Source organism: Mytilus californianus, unplaced genomic scaffold (genome assembly GCF_021869535.1).
Source record: "Mytilus californianus isolate M0D057914Y unplaced genomic scaffold, xbMytCali1.0.p SCAF_5, whole genome shotgun sequence".
Taxonomy (NCBI): domain Eukaryota; kingdom Metazoa; phylum Mollusca; class Bivalvia; order Mytilida; family Mytilidae; genus Mytilus; species Mytilus californianus.
The window spans coordinates 46316144-46338158 of NW_026262701.1; the positions used below are offsets into that span (position 1 = coordinate 46316144).

Sequence of the window (22015 nt, forward strand, 5' to 3'; positions counted from 1 at the left end):
AATGAAAGAACTTACCGAAATAACAAGGTAAGATTCACGAATTTTTGCAATTTTCCTGTATGGTATATATTAACTAGTGATATAAAAATGTGAATGTAGAGGTATGCACCACTCTGGAGGTTTACCGTTTTAAATCAATCTACACCCACATTACGAACACCAACCGATGTCAGTGTTCTCGCTGATTTAATGTTCCCTTTAATACATCTATAATATAATATTTACATAGAACTTACAAAATAAAACGATGAGTTTTGGAAATCTGTGTATTAGGTTGCTAAATATCATATATTTAAAAAAAATATGCCTATAATTGTAAGTATAAAATTTAGATATGTCCAGGCTCTTAACACATAATTATAAACCGAAATGGATATGTACCCATTTTTTTGCGTCTTTTGTTTGTACTATTACTTTATTTTTAATGCATAGAAAAGAGGGTCTAACACAGGTCTGTGCATCACAGTAACGAATAAAAACTAATGAAAGGAGAGGTGGGGTAAACAGTGAGACAGCAATCTAACCATATATAATCTAAAACACATCTCAAGGTCAGCACATGGTCTTCAACAATGAATACCAAAACGCCCAATGTAATGTATAGTATAGCTATGTGGACTTTTACGTACTTAAAATACACCTGAAATATTGAAAAACAAAAGTCTTATAATTCTTAATGATTTTATTTGATTTTGTTAATGGCTCACCTTTCATTTTCCCAATGTTGAACCTAATTATCCTGAGGTAGAATATGAAGATCAACATTTCTCAACTCAGTAAACGCATTGTTTCTGAACACTACATATATCAGCTATAAAAAGAACTTGAGTAAAGTTTAATTTTATCTAACTTAACATTAAACAATACAAAAGTGTTTGAGAATGGTTGAAACTGATGCATATCCCATATTACTTTATTTGCTACTTAAAATGAACTCATATTTGAGTTCTTTAATACGATTTAGTAGAGTAAAGAAGATTTGACTTTTCTTTTTGACAACGCCTTAATGGTTCAGACCATCTTTTTAGTTTATGATTTTTCCTAAATCGTACCGAGTGCTTTACAAAAGTAAATTAAATTTACGCTCAGTCTAATTGCAAAGTACTAGTAGCTAATAAAATTTTGAGAAAGTGTTTTTTTCTCTCACAATTTTATTACATGTTGTCGTGTTATGTAAACAGGACTTTTCTTTTTTCACCCAGCTTATGATACATTGATTGTACAAATAACAGGCCAAATAGTTATTTTAGATCAGTGCGTAATGGCCTCGCATGTAAACCAAATATGTTATTCATTCTTTTCAACACAACAATCAGTTCAAATGAAAGCATTTTAAATAAAAACAATTTCGCATGATTACAAACATTTATGAATATATCTTTTGTTTTTAAATCAATGACATTTGGGTTTTAATTTCAGTAAAATGTCTAACGGTTAATGTGCATCCATGCATCTGTAATATTTGACACTGAAGTTAAACAACCAATTGTCGTTGAAATCGATTTCTTTAAAATTTTAGCTTTTATGTTAAAAATATAATACGAATCCCGCTTAAGGTTTAACATAACTCTAATAGTCAATACAAATGTACACTACTTGCTGAAAAGAAACGCTCATGGTGCACAGGAAATAATGTGCAAAATTAGTATAATGTGTCGTCTGAAATAAATAAATTTGATTTTAACAAATGCAAATTTAATAGCTATACAAAAACTCGCAAAAGATAACGAAGTAGGCTACTGTATATAATATCGACAGAATGTGTTTTGTTGTGTATACTCTTTTTATGAATTAAGATTTCGTTTTGCAAGGCCAAATGAATTATGGTAATTTCAATCTTTTACTGATACACATAGTTGAATGATAGTTTGTTAATATGAACGCATTTACTTTACGAACATTGGATATAATATGTTAGAATAAATTAAATGGTTTCTATCACATAGAAGTGTTAGTTATTACAGTAACTATAGATAACTCACTTTTAAAATATCTCGTCTTTTAAGCGACAAAACAAATATATATCCTGGTAAAAACTCTGCCAAACTGTTGTTAGTGGTAGTAAAAGAAAAATGATGTTTTGACAACCTAATTTTACCTCAATAACAAGATAAACGTGATGATGATGGATTGCTGTTTGACGTCCAGCGGCAAGTTAAATAGATATTTAAAATGTAAACATCATAATAATATGGAAACTCCTGTGTACTAGACCGACATGCTGAGCAAGATTTTGAACGTGTATGTTTACAAGGGCAGTCTGTAGGCAGACGTGTCACCCTTCCCGGACATATAGTTGTGACACCGGGACGACCAGTCTTTGTTCTAACTCGTACATACTTTGTTCGTAGCGGAGAAGCAGCAAATACCAATTTTCAAGTCTTTGGTTTAAATCGGCAGGATCGACTTCACGATTTCCTACAATGCCGCGGCGGTCAGCAAGACAAACGATACTGTTGAATAATATTTTGATTTACATAATAACGTTTATATTTTTAAGTACATTACTAATTAGGAGAACAGTTTTCATTTGAGGTGAATTTTTATTCATTCTTGCAAATCTCAATTCTATACAACGAATATGCACCTAAAATAAACAGATTTCATAAGTTTAATACACCTTTTCATTGCAAAACGTTATATGTCAGAAATTTTTACCAGCTTACTGATATCGATTGGATCTTTGCAACAGTTAAGTTTTGGGCTGCATTATTTTGACGGCAGTGGTTTATAACTATGTAATGCGACTTTTTGATTGAGATACGGTCGTTCACACAGAAAACCTTTCACGTGGTTACAATATGTTTTGCAACTTGTCCAGAAAGGTTTTTGACGAATATTTAAAAAACCAAAATGTAATATAATAACACCAGTTAACAGCCGTATAAGTTATATTACTCTAACAGATAGGACATCGATGTTTAGCTCTTGTGAGAATTAAATTTTACCACTTGCAAGAATTAATACAAACAGATGAATTGTTTCATCTGAAAAAAGCTGTTGAATAGATATTTTTAAGATGAATGACATCAGCATCACACTTAGGTCGGACACTTCTGCTTTTTTCATATCTCTTAACAACAGTATATACGGGTCAAACCATGTTGTTATCAACTTCAACCCGTTATATCTATTCTTCGAAAGAACTTGATTTTCGAATAAATCGTACATCAATAACGGAGATCTAGTTTTGAACAAGACAGTCACGGTGATATCTCTTGATACATTACTAAACTATATGATATTTTCTTAAAAGTATTTTTTTAAATATATATTTTGTTTTAAATTTTATAATGAAAAAACTTACCGAAATACCAAGGTACAATTCACTGATTTTTTGCAACTTTTCTGTATAGTATATGTTGTTTAAAACTAGTGATATAAAATGTAATTTTACAAGTATGCACAATAATCAAGAGGCATTTACAACTTTTACTCAATGAACGCCCATATAACGAACGTAAACCATATATCAGATATCGCTGATTTGACATACCCTTTAATAAATCTGTTATACAATATTTACATTGACTATTAACACAAAAGAAATCATTGTTGAACTCGAGTGACTATATGGCTGCAAATTATCAAATAACCTAAAAACAAGTATGCCTATATTTGTAAATATACTATTTACATAAATTGTATGGTATCAATGCTATCGCACAAGATGTGCATTTTAGCAGTTAATGTTTCTTTACGATACTGGATGCCAAAGTATTTGAAAGTTTGAAACATAATCTAATTCTAAAACCGAATCCATTAACCATTGGTTGTGTAAATTATCCCTCCTTCGATCTGACTAAATATAAAAGTTTGAAATGAAAACTTGTTTTCCGGACCACCTCTATAGTACATGTGAGTCAAAGAGGAAATGTATCACCGGATTATTAACAGTATCGAAAGACTCCTAGTAGATCACAGAAAAAGACAAATATTGTGATATTTTAAATGTTAGAAAAATTATTTAGGAATAGGGCTTTAATCTTTTTACTTTAATTCTTAATTTTTACCTTTAAAAATGTAATTATAAAGTATGTAGATAAAACATTAAATACAAATTCAGAAATATATATAATCTATCAAGGTAGCAAGTAAATACGAACATTTATTTGATACATTTTTCTGTATGTTACATGGTATTTGATGTTGCCTAGTGATATTTAAATGTAGAAGAACGCAAAACATTTACGACATTATACACCCTGATTGATTGATTTCAAGTTTGTGAATGAGTGTACTTTAATTAATGTGTTAATCATTGTTTGCATAAACTGAGATGACCCAGCGAATCGTGTTTTGAAATACAGAATTATAATATTTTTGAATTAGGGATTATTATTTTATATTGTCATTCATTCTAAAGGTACAATTCACAAAGCACCTATTTCCGAGTATTGTTTTTTGAATGTCTCTCGGTTATTCGTTTCCTTAGGTTGTTATTTCATACATTTCCTTTTAAACATACATATTGCCCAAAATTCTACCAAGTTTAATTTTGCGGGAAACATAAAAAATAAATCTTAAAAGTGAGAATGCGTGACATAGGTACAATATATGTCTGTTGACATTAGTCAGATAAATTTGTTGCGCCGTATTTTAAGTTAGTTTATTATTGACGTGTACCGCACGTAATTTCCTTTTAAACATACATATTGCTTAAAATTCTACCAAGTTTAATTTTGCGGGAAACATTTAGAAAAATCTTAAAAGTGAGAATGTGTGACTTAGGTACAATATGTGTCTGTTGACATTAATCAGATAAATTTGTTACGCCGTATTTTAAGTTAGTTTATTATTGACGTGTACCGCACGTAATTTCCCCTGTAACCAAGATTTTCATATCAATTGTCTAGCTAGCTTCATTCGAGGGTCATGATATTATGTCTGGATAAGAAGGCATGTCATTTTTTTGCAAGGTAAGTGAAAAAAAGTCTGAAGTATGAGGCAGCAGTCGTACACCGATGTTCAAAATCTTTTTAATATCCAAATCACGACAAAACTGCGCAAGTACTCCAAACTAAGCTAGCCATGAAGCATCGACAGGGTAAGCGTCATACGAAACCAAACTCGAGTAAAAATGTCACGATATCGGATATGACGCAATTCGTTCATCTGCAGATCAGACGACTGCTCTAGTATTTTAGAATATAAATTGCTGTTGTTTGTCTTTTTGTCGTTTTTCGTTTTTATGTCCTAGTTTTGTAGGTTTCTCTTTGACATATTAATTTTGATTGTGGCTTTGTTATCGTCCCTCTTTTTTAGCATGTATAACCGTCCAAAACTGACTATTTTTTTAAAAACAATGACGAGTCAAATGAATAATTCATCAAAGACATCCCATTGACTTTTGAGCTATTCAGGCTATACTTAAACGTTTTTGACCAGGTGCATATACATATAAACCACTACATTTATAAATGTTAATACGAACGCGGCATTGATTTTCTAAATAAATTGGATTATCATTCAAAATTAAAGCCGTGTCTGTTCAGTGTGATCAGTCTTTAGACATCAAAAATAGGGACGGGACTTATTTTTCACACGACACATTACTTTGAGTAGTGCTTCTTGAAAGACTATCACCAGGTTTGCTTCACATCATTTAAATAGGAAGAAAAAACACGAATGCTTCGGTTCTGATCTCAAAATTTAACCTTAGAATCACCTGTATTGTAAAGTAGTTTCATTTGTATCATCAAAATAATTTTAGAATCTCACCAGATATATTCTATGCTTATACCGCCTGGACTTTTCAAGTTACTGTTGTGCAAATAATTTGTTTTTTTGCCATACCGCACGTGTTTTTTCGTATAAATCGTGATCAATAAATGAAAATAAAAGAAATCAGTTTTCAATTTATAAAAATTGCACAGATTGTGCTTAAAACGTATAGATATAAAACAAAAAATGCAGGATTGATCAGTGACGGGTTTAATCAGTGACAGGTTTAAACAATACAAAAGTTGTTATAAACACGGTAAAAAAAGCTGCGATAAAATTATTATTAGCAAAACTAATTGCATTGGCAATTAACAACACAGGAGGAAGATTAGCGTCATTGTTGTAGCGCTAAGGGACATTGTACATAACTATTAATGCAATAAAATTTGAAAACAAAACTAGAATAAATTGCAAGGTGTGCTAGAACACTTTTTACACCTATATATATGTGGGTGCACAGTATGTACAGTCTGATCCAAAAAGAAATACAACAGGATATTAAGTATTATGGTGGGTGAGATAAGAAACTTAAAAATTGCAAAGTGTTAAATGTTGGTCAAAAACGTTCGTGTTTGTTTAAAATTGAATAATGTGATTTAAATGTTTACCAAATTTGAAGATATTTATATCTTTCTCTAGTTTCTTATATCTTGTACAATTATGTTAAACATGCCTTTGTTTACTTGATAGACCGACAAAAAGTACCTGCTATGGATATGCATGAACTAACATACAAATTCACATCACGGTATATAAATAATCTTGTTTACTGTAACTGTTATTAAAGCATTGATGTAATACCTTTTTTTAATATTTAGAGGTTGAAACAGACAGTGCATCATATGCCATTGAAAGCAGGTTGATTGATTTTGTATATATTTATGTAAAAGATTTACATCAGGTTGCACTATACATGAATAAATAGACGTTTTATTTATTAATAGATCGCTATCTTTATAAATATCTTTTTGATATGCAACAAAACAAAAAGAAGACATATTTATAAAGATATTCAAATATATTTAAACCTTTGTCTACACTCTTTCAAACTGTTATCAGTGGTAGTGAAAGAAAAAAGATCCAATGTTTTGATTTTATGCTTCCTGATGAAGGCAAATCCAGAAACAACGATTCGGATGAACGCAATTTATAGAGTGTTATTTTCATCCATCAATGTAGCACAAATAAAAACGTTACTGAAAAGTTTTTAAAAGTTAGTTCAAGACCAAAAGCAACTATAAATATACCATGTTATCGCAAAAGTTTTATCAACAGCGTCTTTTCTAGTTCATATGAGGATCTTCGGAATATGGGTACAGTCTGTTTTTAAAGTTCAGAAGAATAAGAACTATGGCACTAGAAACATTTAAGATAATACATAGGTTAGTTCCTGTATGTTTAAATGATTTGACTAACATTGAAAATTCTAAATATTTTGAAGGTGTTCAAATATATTGGATGTGCATCAGGTCAACACAACTTTTAAATATACTTCAGGATATTTGGGAATTATTTTTTTAGTTAATTTTGGTTTGTTTTGAATTAGCTTTTAAAACTTTTTTGATATGCAAAAATGTGAATTTCATATGCATGTCATTTCTTATTTCATTTCTTTTTACCTTTTTGTTTTATATTTTCATTATGAATTTTTATTTCTGTTTTCTTTTGTGTTTGATTTTTTCAGTAATTATAAGATGAGTTTCCACAGCGATTTGTAACAGCAAAGCTCTTGTACCAACCGAAATATATCTTATCACTTGCAAGAAAATAATCAATATCAGAATAGTTTCATCCGTAACCACTGCGGAATAATATCAACTAGAAATAAATGACATTAGCATTACAATTATCTTAAGCTGGTTTCTTTGATGAACTTCATTTTGGATACTCCTGATTATTTCTTATCTTTCAACAACTATTTATACGGGCAAAACCATAATGTTTGGCAGTTCATCCTATTTTATCAAGTCTTTGATCTATAGGGTTTTCGATAAAATAAAGATATATAACTATAATTTAATTTTGTATGTAACGCGTCTTCTGATTGGCTGACGTTGTTTGTTTATCAGCTTATAGACATAATTTTGTCATGTGACCGTGACGTCATCAACGTTTTTTCATGGTTTACTCCGGTTTAAAACGGAATTTAGAATTAAATTATAAGAAATGACTGTAATATTTTTTCTGTCTATTCGAAATAACATAAAAAATGTGGTGCACACTTTAAAATAACCTGCTACGCGGGTTATTCAGTGTGCACCACATTTTTTATGTTATTTCTTCATAGACAGAAAAAATATTACAGTCATTCCTTAAATAAAATACACTGATGGAGGTCTAGTTTTCAACCTCTCAGTTAACATGATATGCTTTGACTCGTTCATTGACCGTGCACTATTTTGTTTTAAAGAAATATTTGAACATATCTTTCTTTTTTTATTTTAAAATGAAAGTTCTAATACTGAAAAACCAAGGTAAGATTCACTGAATTTTTGCAATTTCCTGAAGTGTATATACAGTTAAATAGTGATATGAAAATGTAAAAGTACAAGTATGCACCACCCGCAAGAGTGATTGTCGTAACAAATCAATTTACACCCACATTACGAACTCCAACCGATATCAGGATTATCGCTGATTTGGTGTTCCTTTTAATAAATTTGTTATACAATATTTATATTGAACTTACAAAATAAAATGAGCCATGATTGAAATCACAAATGTGTATTGGGTTTTAAACTTTCATTCATTTAAAAAGATATGCCTATCTTTGAAAATATACCATTTACATATAGTGCTCTTTACACATTATCATCCACAATAAATTTGTCGTTTGTCTCTGTAAAATAACTCTTGTTTTCCTATTTTTAGCACATAAACAAGAGTGCGTAGAAATTATCATCAGCCTCAACGAACTCTGCCTGATTGTTATTATAATGCAAACAAGAATGAAGGTGAGGTTAACTTCAATGAGACAGTCACCAAACAACATAACAACCAACAACACATTTTAAGGTTAGCACATGGTTTTTATTAATATTTAACATTAGGCCTCATCTGAATGTCAATTCCCCGTACTATAACTGCGACATGGCCTGTCTATAGATTAAAACAATTATTTGCAAAAAAGCAAATCCAACATTGTTAAGACGGAAACATATATATATATATATACAAGGAAAGGCAGACCGAGTCAACACAAAACTTAATATATATATTTATATATATAAAAGTCTAAATTGAAAACAACGTTCAAACCTATGATTGCGTTGGATAAAAACCGCAATTTTTATACGTGTGCATGTAAAACAAATTTCGTGGTAGAGGGGTCTAAATACAGCACAAACAACAATTTCCAAAAGACCAAAAAAAGTGAAAAAGTCTATTTTAACAAAACGCATTTGACTAACAGGTCGAACAACTGATGTTCTTAAACCCTGCTGACTGCCATTGGCGATTGCCAAATGAATTGATCACCAGATCTAACAAAATTGATCTTAATATTAATTTAATACCAAACAGAAAACAATAAACTTGTGAAAAAGATGGTATACCATAAACATGAGGTGCAAAAATTTGTACACCATATCCGGATTTCGACAATTAATGTCTCTTCAGCGATGTTAGGGATCGAAACGATATTTGGAAGGCCATATAATTTACCTCAATTTAGGAAAGACTCTTGAATTTTAAAGAGTCGAAATAGGGTGAACGGATCATATAAACCCGAAGGAAAATATAATACAAGCCCAAACGAAAGAATATATAAAAGTCTAAATTGAAAACAACGTTCAAACCTATGATTGCGTTGGATAAAAACCGCAATTTTTATACGTGTGCATGCAAAACAAATTTCGTGGTAGAGGGGTCTAAATACAGCACTAACAACAATTTCCAAAAGACCAAAAAAAGTGGAAAAGTCTATTTTAACAAAACGCATTTGACTAACAGGTCGAACAACTGATGTTCTTAAACCCTGCTGACTGCCATTGGCGATTGCCAAATAAATTGATCACCAGATCTAACAAAATGGATCTTAATATTAATTTAATACCAAACAGAAAACAATAAACTTGTGGAAAAGATGGTATACCACAAACATGAGGTGCAAAAATTTGTACACCATATCCGGATTTCGACAATTAAGGTCTCTTCAGTGATGTTAGGAATCGAAACGGTATTTGGAAGGCCATATAATTTACCTCAATTTAGGAAAGACTCTTGAATTTTAAAGAGTCGAAATTGGATGAACGGATCATATAAACCCGAAGGAAAATATAATACAAGCCCAAACGAAAGAATATATAAAAGTCTAAATTGAAAACAACGTTCAAACCTATGATTGCGTTGGATAAAAACCGCAATTTTTATACGTCTGCATGTAAAACAAATTTCGTGGTAGAGGGGTCTAAATACAGCACAAACAACAATTTCCAAAAGACCAAAAAAAGTGAAAAAGTCTATTTTAACAAAACGCATTTGACTAACAGGTCGAACAACTGATGTTCTTAAACCCTGCTGACTGCCATTGGCGATTGCCAAATAAATTGATCACCAGATCTAACAAAATGAATCTTAATATTAATTTAATACCAAACAGAAAACAATAAACTTGTGGAAAAGATGGTATACCACAAACATGAGGTGCAAAAATTTGTACACCATATCTGGATTTCGACAATTAATGTCTCTTCAGTGATGTTAGGGATCGAAACGGTATTTGGAAGGCCATATAATTTACCTCAATTTAGGAAAGACTCTTGAATTTTAAAGAGTCGAAATAGGATGAACGGATCATATAAACCCGAAGGAAAATATAAAACAAGCCCAAACGAAAGAATATATAAAAGTCTAAATTGAAAACAACGTTCAAACCTATGATTGCGTTGGATAAAAACCGCAATTTTTATACGTGTGCATGTAAAACAAATTTCGTTGTAGAGGAGCCTAAATACAGCACAAACAACAATTTCCAAAAGACCAAAAAAAGTGAAAAAGTCTATTTTAACAAAACGCATTTGACTAACAGGTCGAACAACTGATGTTCTTATACCCTGCTGACTGCCATTGGCGATTGCCAAATAAATTGATCACCAGATCTAACAAAATGGATCTTAATATTAATTTAATACCAAACAGAAAACAATAAACTTGTGGAAAAGATGATATACCACAAACATGAGGTGCAAACATTTGTACACCATATCCGGATTTCGACAATCAATGTCTCTTCAGTGATGTAAGGGATCGAAACGGTATTTAGAAGGCCATATAATTTACCTCAATTTAGGAAAGACTCTTGAATTTTAAAGAGTCGAAATTGGATGAACGGATCATATAAACCCGAAGGAAAATATAATACAAGCCCAAACGAAAGAATATATAAAAGTCTAAATTGAAAACAACGTTCAAACCTATGATTGCGTTGGATAAAAACCGCAATTTTTATACGTGTGCATGCAAAACAAATTTCGTGGTAGAGGGGTCTAAATACAGCACTAACAACAATTTCCAAAAGACCAAAAAAAGTGGAAAAGTCTATTTTAACAAAACGCATTTGACTAACAGGTCGAACAACTGATGTTCTTAAACCCTGCTGACTGCCATTGGCGATTGCCAAATAAATTGATCACCAGATCTAACAAAATGGATCTTAATATTAATTTAATACCAAACAGAAAACAATAAACTTGTGGAAAAGATGGTATACCACAAACATGAGGTGCAAAAATTTGTACACCATATCCGGATTTCGACAATTAAGGTCTCTTCAGTGATGTTAGGAATCGAAACGGTATTTGGAAGGCCATATAATTTACCTCAATTTAGGAAAGACTCTTGAATTTTAAAGAGTCGAAATTGGATGAACGGATCATATAAACCCGAAGGAAAATATAATACAAGCCCAAACGAAAGAATATATAAAAGTCTAAATTGAAAACAACGTTCAAACCTATGATTGCGTTGGATAAAAACCGCAATTTTTATACGTGTGCATGCAAAACAAATTTCGTGGTAGAGGGGTCTAAATACAGCACTAACAACAATTTCCAAAAGACCAAAAAAAGTGGAAAAGTCTATTTTAACAAAACGCATTTGACTAACAGGTCGAACAACTGATGTTCTTAAACCCTGCTGACTGCCATTGGCGATTGCCAAATAAATTGATCACCAGATCTAACAAAATGGATCTTAATATTAATTTAATACCAAACAGAAAACAATAAACTTGTGGAAAAGATGGTATACCACAAACATGAGGTGCAAAAATTTGTACACCATATCCGGATTTCGACAATTAAGGTCTCTTCAGTGATGTTAGGAATCGAAACGGTATTTGGAAGGCCATATAATTTACCTCAATTTAGGAAAGACTCTTGAATTTTTAAGAGTCGAAATTGGATGAACGGATCATATAAACCCGAAGGAAAATATAATACAAGCCCAAACGAAAGAATATATAAAAGTCTAAATTGAAAACAACGTTCAAACCTATGATTGCGTTGGATAAAAACCGCAATTTTTATACGTCTGCATGTAAAACAAATTTCGTGGTAGAGGGGTCTAAATACAGCACAAACAACAATTTCCAAAAGACCAAAAAAAAGTGAAAAAGTCTATTTTAACAAAACGCATTTGACTAACAGGTCGAACAACTGATGTTCTTAAACCCTGCTGACTGCCATTGGCGATTGCCAAATAAATTGATCACCAGATCTAACAAAATGAATCTTAATATTAATTTAATACCAAACAGAAAACAATAAACTTGTGGAAAAGATGGTATACCACAAACATGAGGTGCAAAAATTTGTACACCATATCTGGATTTCGACAATCAATGTCTCTTCAGTGATGTTAGGGATCGAAACGGTATTTGGAAGGCCATATAATTTACCTCAATTTAGGAAAGACTCTTGAATTTTAAAGAGTCGAAACAGGATGAACGGATCATATAAACCCGAAGGAAAATATAAAACAAGCCCAAACGAAAGAATATATAAAAGTCTAAATTGAAAACAACGTTCAAACCTATGATTGCGTTGGATAAAAACCGCATTTTTTATACGTGTGCATGCAAAACAAATTTCGTGGTAGAGGGGTCTAAATACAGCACTAACAACAATTTCCAAAAGACCAAAAAAAGTGGAAAAGTCTATTTTAACAAAACGCATTTGACTAACAGGTCGAACAACTGATGTTCTTAAACCCTGCTGACTGCCATTGGCGATTGCCAAATAAATTGATCACCAGATCTAACAAAATGGATCTTAATATTAATTTAATACCAAACAGAAAACAATAAACTTGTGGAAAAGATGGTATACCACAAATATGAGGTGCAAAAATTAGTACACCATATCCGGATTTCGACAATTAATGTCTCTTCAGTGATGTTAGGGATCGAAACGGTATTTGGAAGGCCATATAATTTACCTCAACTTAGGAAAGACTCTTGAATTTTAAAGAGTCGAAATAGGATGAACGGATCATATAAACCCGAAGGAAAATATAATACAAGCCCAAACGAAAGAATATATAAAAGTCTAAATTGAAAACAACGTTCAAACCTATGATTGCGTTGGATAAAAACCGCAACTTTTATACGTGTGCATGTAAAACAAATTTCGTTGTAGAGGGGTCTAAATACAGCACAAACAACAATTTCCAAAAGACCAAAAAAAGTGAAAAAGTCTATTTTAACAAAACGCATTTGACTAACAGGTCGAACAACTGATGGTCTTAAACCCTGCTGACTGCCATTGGCGATTGCCAAATAAATTGATCACCAGATCTAACAAAATGGATCTTAATATTAATTTAATACCAAACAGAAAACAATAAACTTGTGGAAAAGATGGTATACCACAAACATGAGGTGCAAAAATTTGTACACCATATCCGGATTTCGACAATTAATGTCTCTTCAGTGATGTTAGGAATCGAAACGGTATTTAGAAGGCCATATAATTTACCTCAATTTAGGAAAGACTCTTGAATTTTAAAGAGTCGAAATAGGATGAACGGATCATATAAACCCGAAGGAAAATATAATACAAGCCCAAACGAAAGAATATATAAAAGTCTAAATTGAAAACAACGTTCAAACCTATGATTGCGTTGGATAAAAACCGCAATTTTTATACGTCTGCATGTAAAACAAATTTCGTGGTAGAGGGGTCTAAATACAGTACAAACAGCAATTTCCAACAGACCAAAAAAAGTGAAAAAGTCTATTTTAACAAAACGCATTTGACTAACAGGTCGAACAACTGATGTTCTTAAACCCTGCTGACTGCCATTGGCGATTGCCAAATAAATTGATCACCAGATCTAACAAAATGGATCTTAATATTAATTTAATACCAAACAGAAAACAATAAACTTGTGGAAAAGATGGTATACCACAAACATGAGGTGCAAAAATTATATATATATATATATTAAGTTTTGTAATGACTCGGTCTGCCTTTCCTTTTCTTACATATAACTATATAATGCTTTATGGTAAATAGTTGTACGCATTTCAGGGTAAATCTGTCTTAAGGTAACAGTAGTATACCGCTGTTCAATAGTCATAATTCTATTAAGCAAAAACAATTCGGATAACAAAATAAAACCGAGGGAAACACATCAACTATAAGAGTAAAACCACGGAACAACAGAAACACTGAACAACAACAAAAGCAAACGCCAACATACATAGCAACGGACTGTCTGATAACAACTGCCATATTCCTGACTTGGTCCAGGACATTTGTGGAAAAAAATGCTGGGTTGAACCTGGTTTATGGCTAGCCAACCCTCCCGCTTATATGGCAATGTTAAAAATACTGCTAAAATGACAACATTGCGTGACAAGAATACAGTACAAACAAACGCAAGAACACTCAGCACAGAGAAATACATATAAAATAAATAATATAATAATACATTACAACATGTAAACCGCAGAATATCAACGGACACCTCCCATGAATTTACGACAGCACACCAGGACACCACAAACGAAATATAAACTGCGCGTCACATGAATGGATGAACGTCACAAAAAGTGACGTATTGTATGTGACGTTTATATTATCACAGGTAAATTTCTAAAAATAAAATAGATTTGTTTTATTTATAGACACTTACAAGAATATTTAATTGGGATTGAGTTTGTAATGGTGTTATTTTATGTATTTTCTAACAATGACAAGAATATTAAAATGGAATTGTGTTTGTAATGGTGTTATTATTTGCATTTTCTAACCATATAAAAAAGAAGATGTGGTAAGATTGCCAATGAGACAACTCTCCACAAGAGACCAAATGACACAGAAATTAATAACTATAGGTCACCGTGCAGCCTTCAATAATGAACAAAGCCCATACCGCACAGTCAGCTATAAAAGGCCCCGAAATGACAATGTAAAACAATTCAAACGAGAAAACTAGATCACGAGGGACTGCACATGAACATCGAAACAGTTAAAACTGTTATATTTTCTGAGATAAAGCAAATAAAATTTGCGGAAAATAGTATTACAAATGTATAGAATACACGTAAATATCGATAAAAAGCCCAGTAATTTTGACTTAAAATTAACTTTTCTGGAAATCCTGTCCTTCAATTTTTTTTTTTTATAAAAACGATATGTTATTGCTACTGAAATTTCCGTTTTATTGATATAAAATTGATATGGCAATCTAAAGTCAATTGTTTCAATATTTGTTTCACGATTTACAGTTTGACTGTCCCTCTGGTATCTTTCGTCCCTCTTTTACGTGCATCCTATAATTGTACTCCTTTCTACAAATATTCAATTTACTATAAATCCGAAAGTATAAAAGTTACTTATATAATTTTTCGATATTCATATGCAGTTCCACATGCTCAAATTGCTTGCTAAATTTCATAAAAATCCGTAAGATTGCCCATTTACGTACCTGTTACCTATAAGTTTATTATACAGGTCCCAAATGTAATTTTCATTTTTCACAATGTATTAGTTCAAAAGAATGCAGTTTTAAATGAAATGAATTCCTCATGATTACAAACATTTATAAATATGTCTTGTATTTTTAAAAATCAATGAAAATTTGACTTTTAAATTTAGTAAAATATTTAACGCTTAATGAACAATTATGTTCATAACTGATTTACCTGAAATATTTGCCACAGCAAGCGTACCAACTATCAATTAATAAAATCGCGTTTCTGTCAAAAATAAACTATAAATCCCGCTTATGGTTGATAAATACTATAATGGTGAATTTAAACGCTCAAGGTAAAAAGAAGTTATATCGTGCTCGGTAGAAACGCTAAAAGTCATGCTTAATAGAAACTTTCATACGCAATAGAAACGCCCATCTGCAGTATAATAGCTTATGTTCAACAGAATCGGTCATACTTCATAATCATTATGAACACTGAGAAGACAAGATTGGATACCACAAAATGATAAAAACAATGAAGGATTGCCGTTGAGAACAACAGATCAATAGAACGTTATAACTACCACTTGGTTGATACCTCTGCTGGTGGCATACAAAACAACGATAGTGTTATAAAAATTTGCATTTAAAAAATTTAAATATTATTTTAGCTTTATGAATATATCTTCCTCATACAAAGCTCCGAATACTAGCCCGACTTTGCTATATTTTTTATCCTTTTTTCATTATGTTTTATCAGCGCCTTATTTTTAATATACTTTGGATTTTCAAATATTTCGGCCTCGTGCATCACTAAAGAGACAGTTTTTGTCAAAATTTGCATCGGGTGCAGTAAAATGTACCCGGTTATATTAGTATTATAGCATGATAACAAAGGGAATCTCTACTAGATACAAAAAGAATAGATTCATGGAAGTAACATTTGTGAACTATTTAATCAAGGTTCATTTTACCAGTTATCGATTTAATGGGTATAGAGAACCGGGTCCAACTTGTAAAATGTCAAATGCATTTGAAATACACCGGAAAGATTGTCAAAACTAATGACCTTGCTTTATTAATTGGATAAACCTTTTAAAGTACACATCAACCCAATAGTATCGTTCGTTTTTAAAAACAAATATTGTGTTTTCTATTTAGAAATCAGTATGCTTTTGACTTGACCTTTTATTTGTTTCTCAAAACTTATTTTATAGTACCTACAATGTACATGGAGATGCACATTTCTTCAAAAACTATATCACAGTAATGATCTCCTTTATTTTACTAGTTATCAATAATCGTTTGGATCTTTGCAACATAACAGTTCATGGCTTCCTTATTTCTCCAGCATAGGTGTGCGATTAATTCATTTAACTATTTTGACTGACGTAAACATGATAAATACAAACCAAGTTTTCCTGCAAATGGTCAAGTCCTTCAAGGTTGCTGAAGAAGCTTTTTAATATTTTCCAATTGCTATCTTTTGAAACCTTGAAAATTAAACCAGTGAAACAGCTTAGTAAGGTTAAACTTGCCCTTAGGGTTCAACAAAAGCTCTTTCTACCATCAAATGATTTTGATCGCTTGCAAAAAACTAAAACTGTTGTAAAAGAAAGCGGATGATTGGGTTTAGTTTGAAAGCACGATAAAATAAACATCATTTTGATAAATCCCGTAACCATCGCATTTAAGTTGGGTGCCATTGCTTGCATTGAAACTCATTTCGTCAGAACTGTTTATTCAGTTTCATCCCGGTAGCATTCTGTGACTGATATGGCTTTTCATATGGTTATAAGTATTGGAGTTAAGGCTTAAAGCTTCTCAGACATAGGTCACAATTTTTACTTAACGTTGCAATATTTTCATTGATATTTATTTGAGATATGTTTTGATGTTTGTAAATTTAATTTTGATAAAAGTTTGGAAAATTTTAATTTAAAAAACACTTACCTTAATACGAAGGCAGTATTCACCGTTTTTGCAAAGTCCATATGTTGTCGACTTTTGGATTGTTCTAATGTTCTAAAATGCACCAGTACACACCACTCCTGGGTGACTCATAGCTATTGTGCAGGCCAACCGATATCCGGACTGTCGGTGATTTGGTGTAGTCTTTAATAAATCTGTTATATGATATTTACATTGGATTTGCAAACATTAAAGGAAGCATTGTTGATAGCATACCTGTGTATTTGTTTGCAAACTATTACAAAACTTTAAAATTGTATGCCTTTAATTGTAAATTAACAATTTGTTATTAAATGTATGTAACACATATGTTGTGTCATCTGTACTATTATTTGTCTGTTTGTCTTTTTATTTTTGGCCATGGCGTTGTCAGTTTGTTTTCGATCTATGAGTTTGACTGTCCCTCTGGTATCTTTCGTCCCTCTTTTGGCTTCTGTAATTACTTTATATTTTGAAATACCAAAGAGTGGAAATTAAAACGATTTTCACCATGATTCTGCATGGAAGATAGTAAATAGGGGTAAAATACAAGATTTGTCTAATATCTTGAAAACCCATATTGAGAAAGAAATTATGACAGGGGCAAAAATGTTCAAAATGTTGAATTCTACCTTTTGTCCTATTACATCAAAATTGTTAGATGACTTGTATTCAGATTGCTCCAAAATTACTAATTGTACCATATTTTTCATTTTCACCTTTTATCTTGAAAACTATAATAGATAGAGAAACTTAAAATAGCAGAAACGATCAACATAACAAGATCTACAAATAAGTCAACTTGGCCAAAATCGTCGATCAACTTTTTGTTATGTTATTGTCCTTGTGACGGATGGGTAAATTTGATGTATGGAGAGGCGATAAACAACGTGTATTTCGTTTGACTTTGTAATCTCAACTCAATATAATAACGTAGTACATAATAATTGAAGAACGTTTACAAAAGATGTAGTGACGTTAACAATGGTAAAATGAAAATGGCGCTACACGTAGCGTTAACATTTATTATGTTTATAGTAAATCAAACTGTTTCCAGAACATTGACATTCTCGGGGCCACCAAATGCACTATTCATTAGCTGTGATGTATTGTGGCATGCGGAAGAAACCTTTCAGTACATCGGACGGTAACTTGTTGTATATTACAGACGTAAGATTCTAAACCTCCTCGGCGCTGGCAAATCATCAAATTTTTGATACATGCGTTCGTGATTTTATGGTTCTGACCAAACTTCTCTATCAGCACTGCTACGGCTTGCTAGGACTTTGCACTTTGAGAAGTAATCCAGCAACACATTGTGGAGCTATTCTTTGGATTTGATTTTGCAAATACGTAAACGTCTGTACGTCTGTTAAAGTTTTGTTATCATGTATAATGGATAAATACGCATCATCGAAAGGTTGCCAGTTTAATATATTGCCATTAAAATATGTAAGATTCAATTGTGTAGCTTGTGATAGATGCTAGATTTTTTTGTGTTCATTGACGATCTGCAGTGCATATCATTATTCTGCATGGGATGTGAAGTATTAAAAATAGATAAGGAGTTTAAATATACGAAATCTGCTGCATTTTAATTTAAGTTAGAGCTGGTTTCATTCGATTTGGTTTTCTGTTTTGAGCCTGATGCATTGTGTACTTTTGTCAAAATATGTTCTATATCTAAAACATACCGACCTGCGTCTTCTATCTCAGCTACCATGTTTTCCTCAGATATCTCCCCTAGAATTTCACTGTCCAGTTGCGTAAGAATGTCCCTTTTGTTCACGTAAAAGTTTCACATAAACTTTCAATTTCATCGCGTTGTGTTGTTGATTTTTTCAACTTTTCTTCTATATTTGAAATCAATTTTTTTTTGCGGCTCCTCGTTTGATTGTGTAATCTCAACTCAATAAAGAAACGTGTTACATAATAATAGAACAAAGTTAACAACAGATATAGTGACGTTAACAACAGATATAGTGACGTTAACAACATGAACAATTGTAAAATAAAAACGGCACTAAACGTAGCGCTAACGTTTGAAGTAAATCAAACTCTCTAACTCATCGACAGTCCTTTCGTGACAATTCTACCATCTTTGGGTTTTTGTCAATTATCTTGAAAACTATACTAGATATGTATATAAACTTTAAATAGCAAAATGTATTAGCAGGACAAGATCTACAAATAAGACAACATGGATGAAATCGTGAGTTGACTCTTTAAATTGCGATGTTTTTTTATAGTCTTACAAGTGTGGACACAGATCAGTGTGGATAGTATGATTGGATGTTTGACAGTGTTTTATATGACAAAAGGAGTTCTATGTTTTATGTTTTCTATGTATTAACTGTGTTGCACAATGACAACCAACATGAGCATTAGGGGTGTTGTTTATGTAATATTTAGTTTTTTATGTTCAACACTAGCATGGAAGAGATACTAATTGCATTAATTACCAAATGATTATGATAGAATATATATGTTCCACATCTTTGATTTTGGATACATTTTGTAGCTAGGAGAGGAACACATAATAGATTCATTTTTTTCTTAATGTGATTTTTTTATATGGGAGATGGTATCTGAGAACATGTATTTGCTTACTATTTGTATGGTTCTATTTATATTACTTTGTGGGGGATTGTCAGTATCGTTAGTAAAAGATTTCGGTTAAATGTGCAAATTGTTTCTCAGTTTAGAAGACATTTAATGTTTTTTAGTAATGACAATGCCTGACATGATGATTGGGACTAGATGAGCTAGAAAGTGAATTTCTGTGTTATTTTTTATTAATTCTTTGAAAATATCTCCTCCAAAGCTGAGATTTGACAAAAAAAAACAGCATATTGCAAAATGATTTAAATGCTATACAATCTTGGTGTAACAATAACAGTATGAAAATTAATGCACAAAAAACAAAGTGTATGAAATTGGGTTCAAAACAAAAACTTACACAACTATCAGAATTATGTATTACCGTCAATGAAACATGTATTGAAAATGTCCATTCTTTCAAATTACTTGGAATTGACATTGATGAAAATTTAAGCTGGGAGGATCATGTTGATCGTATATGCAAGATTATCTCATCTAAAATATCACTTTTGTTTAAAATTAAAGTATATTTGCCTATACACACAAGACAACTATTTTATAATGCATATATTCTACCATATACATGTATAGACTATTGTAGTTCAGTTTGGGGAAATTTATTACAAAAAGATTCAGATGGAATCATAAAACTTTAAAAAAGAGTAGCAAGAATTATACTTGAATGCGATATTTCTGTTCCATCTAATTTTATGTTTTCATCTTTAAAATAGCTATCTTTTACAAAAAGAATAAAATACCAACAATCAATTCTAGTGTATAAAATTGTAAATGGACTAACACCTGATTACTTAACTATGCTAAATATTAATGATGTGCAACACCACAACTTACGATCTGTCTCTAATAATGATCTATTTGTTCCAAGACCAAACACAAATTTATATAAAAAATCTCTTCATTATTCTGCAACAAAGGTATGGAATAATTTACCACACAAAATAAAAAATTGTCGAAATGTGGAATTATTTAAGAAACATTGTTATAATCATTTTCTTGAAAATTCTATGCAAGTCGAATAATTTGTTTTCTTTCTTTTATTGTAAGAATAAGAAAATTTAATCAAAACTTTACCAATTATTGCCATTTATTGCCATTTGTATGTTTGAATGATTGAATTGTGTATATACTAGTAATATATATTGTATTTTAATGTATGAATGTTAACTGTATACATGTATTTTGTTTGAGGGCCTCAATGAAAATTAGACTACTTCTAATTGAGTTACCCTCTTTAAATAAAGAATTTATTATTATTATTATATTATTATAAAGCTGGTCAAAGCAAAAAAAAGTTTTATGATATCAACAAAAGAACCTTTGTGAGCATGCTTCAAAGACTCATAACTAACTACAGAAGTCATATGATAAAATGTCAAGTGGATAGTATGAACATCTACTTAATATGTCTAAATATCTAAAAAGTTTTAGTATTCAATATGAAAAAGCTATTGCAAAAGTGTTCTCTTTTCAGTTTTTTTTTTGTTATATGGATACAAATGTAAGTGATACCAATACAGTAAGGCAGTTTTGTTATGGTATGAAAGTGTAGTAATTAGCATTTACTGTTAATTCACACAAATTAAGAAATAAACAAATGAATGATAAATGTTGAACATGTACAATGAAATATATTTTAGAAATAAATTAGGCCAGATAGGCCTTATAAATTTTGGTCTTTTTCTTAACATACTGAATGACCATTTACACTCAGGACTGAGTCGCCAGTAGGCAGTACAGATGTAAAAAATGTGGATAGTGTCCACATGTGGACACAGATGATGCCCCCGCTTGCATATTA

At 31.3% G+C, this 22015-nt stretch overlaps 1 protein-coding gene across 5 annotated transcripts in view; it reads right to left on the minus strand.

Moving 5' to 3' along the window:
* LOC127702315 (hemocyte protein-glutamine gamma-glutamyltransferase-like) overlaps positions 1–17761 on the minus strand; it is a 51814-nt gene extending 34053 nt beyond the window's left edge. Inside the window, exons 1-2 of one of the 5 annotated variants that reach the window (XM_052206454.1) lie at positions 17599–17756; positions 17058–17138 (exon numbers count right to left, since the gene is read on the minus strand). Coding sequence is in view for 1 of the 5 variants with exons in the window: in XM_052206451.1 (XP_052062411.1) it covers positions 708–765 (58 nt within the window). In the remaining 4 variants the exon portion in view is untranslated. Of the gene's footprint in view, positions 1–15; positions 165–707; positions 790–3307; positions 3431–17057; positions 17139–17598 lie in introns of those variants that run through there. The other 4 variants (XM_052206452.1, XM_052206455.1, XM_052206451.1 and 1 more) reach the window with 4 other exon arrangements.
* Positions 17762–22015: the final 4254 nt, after the last annotated feature.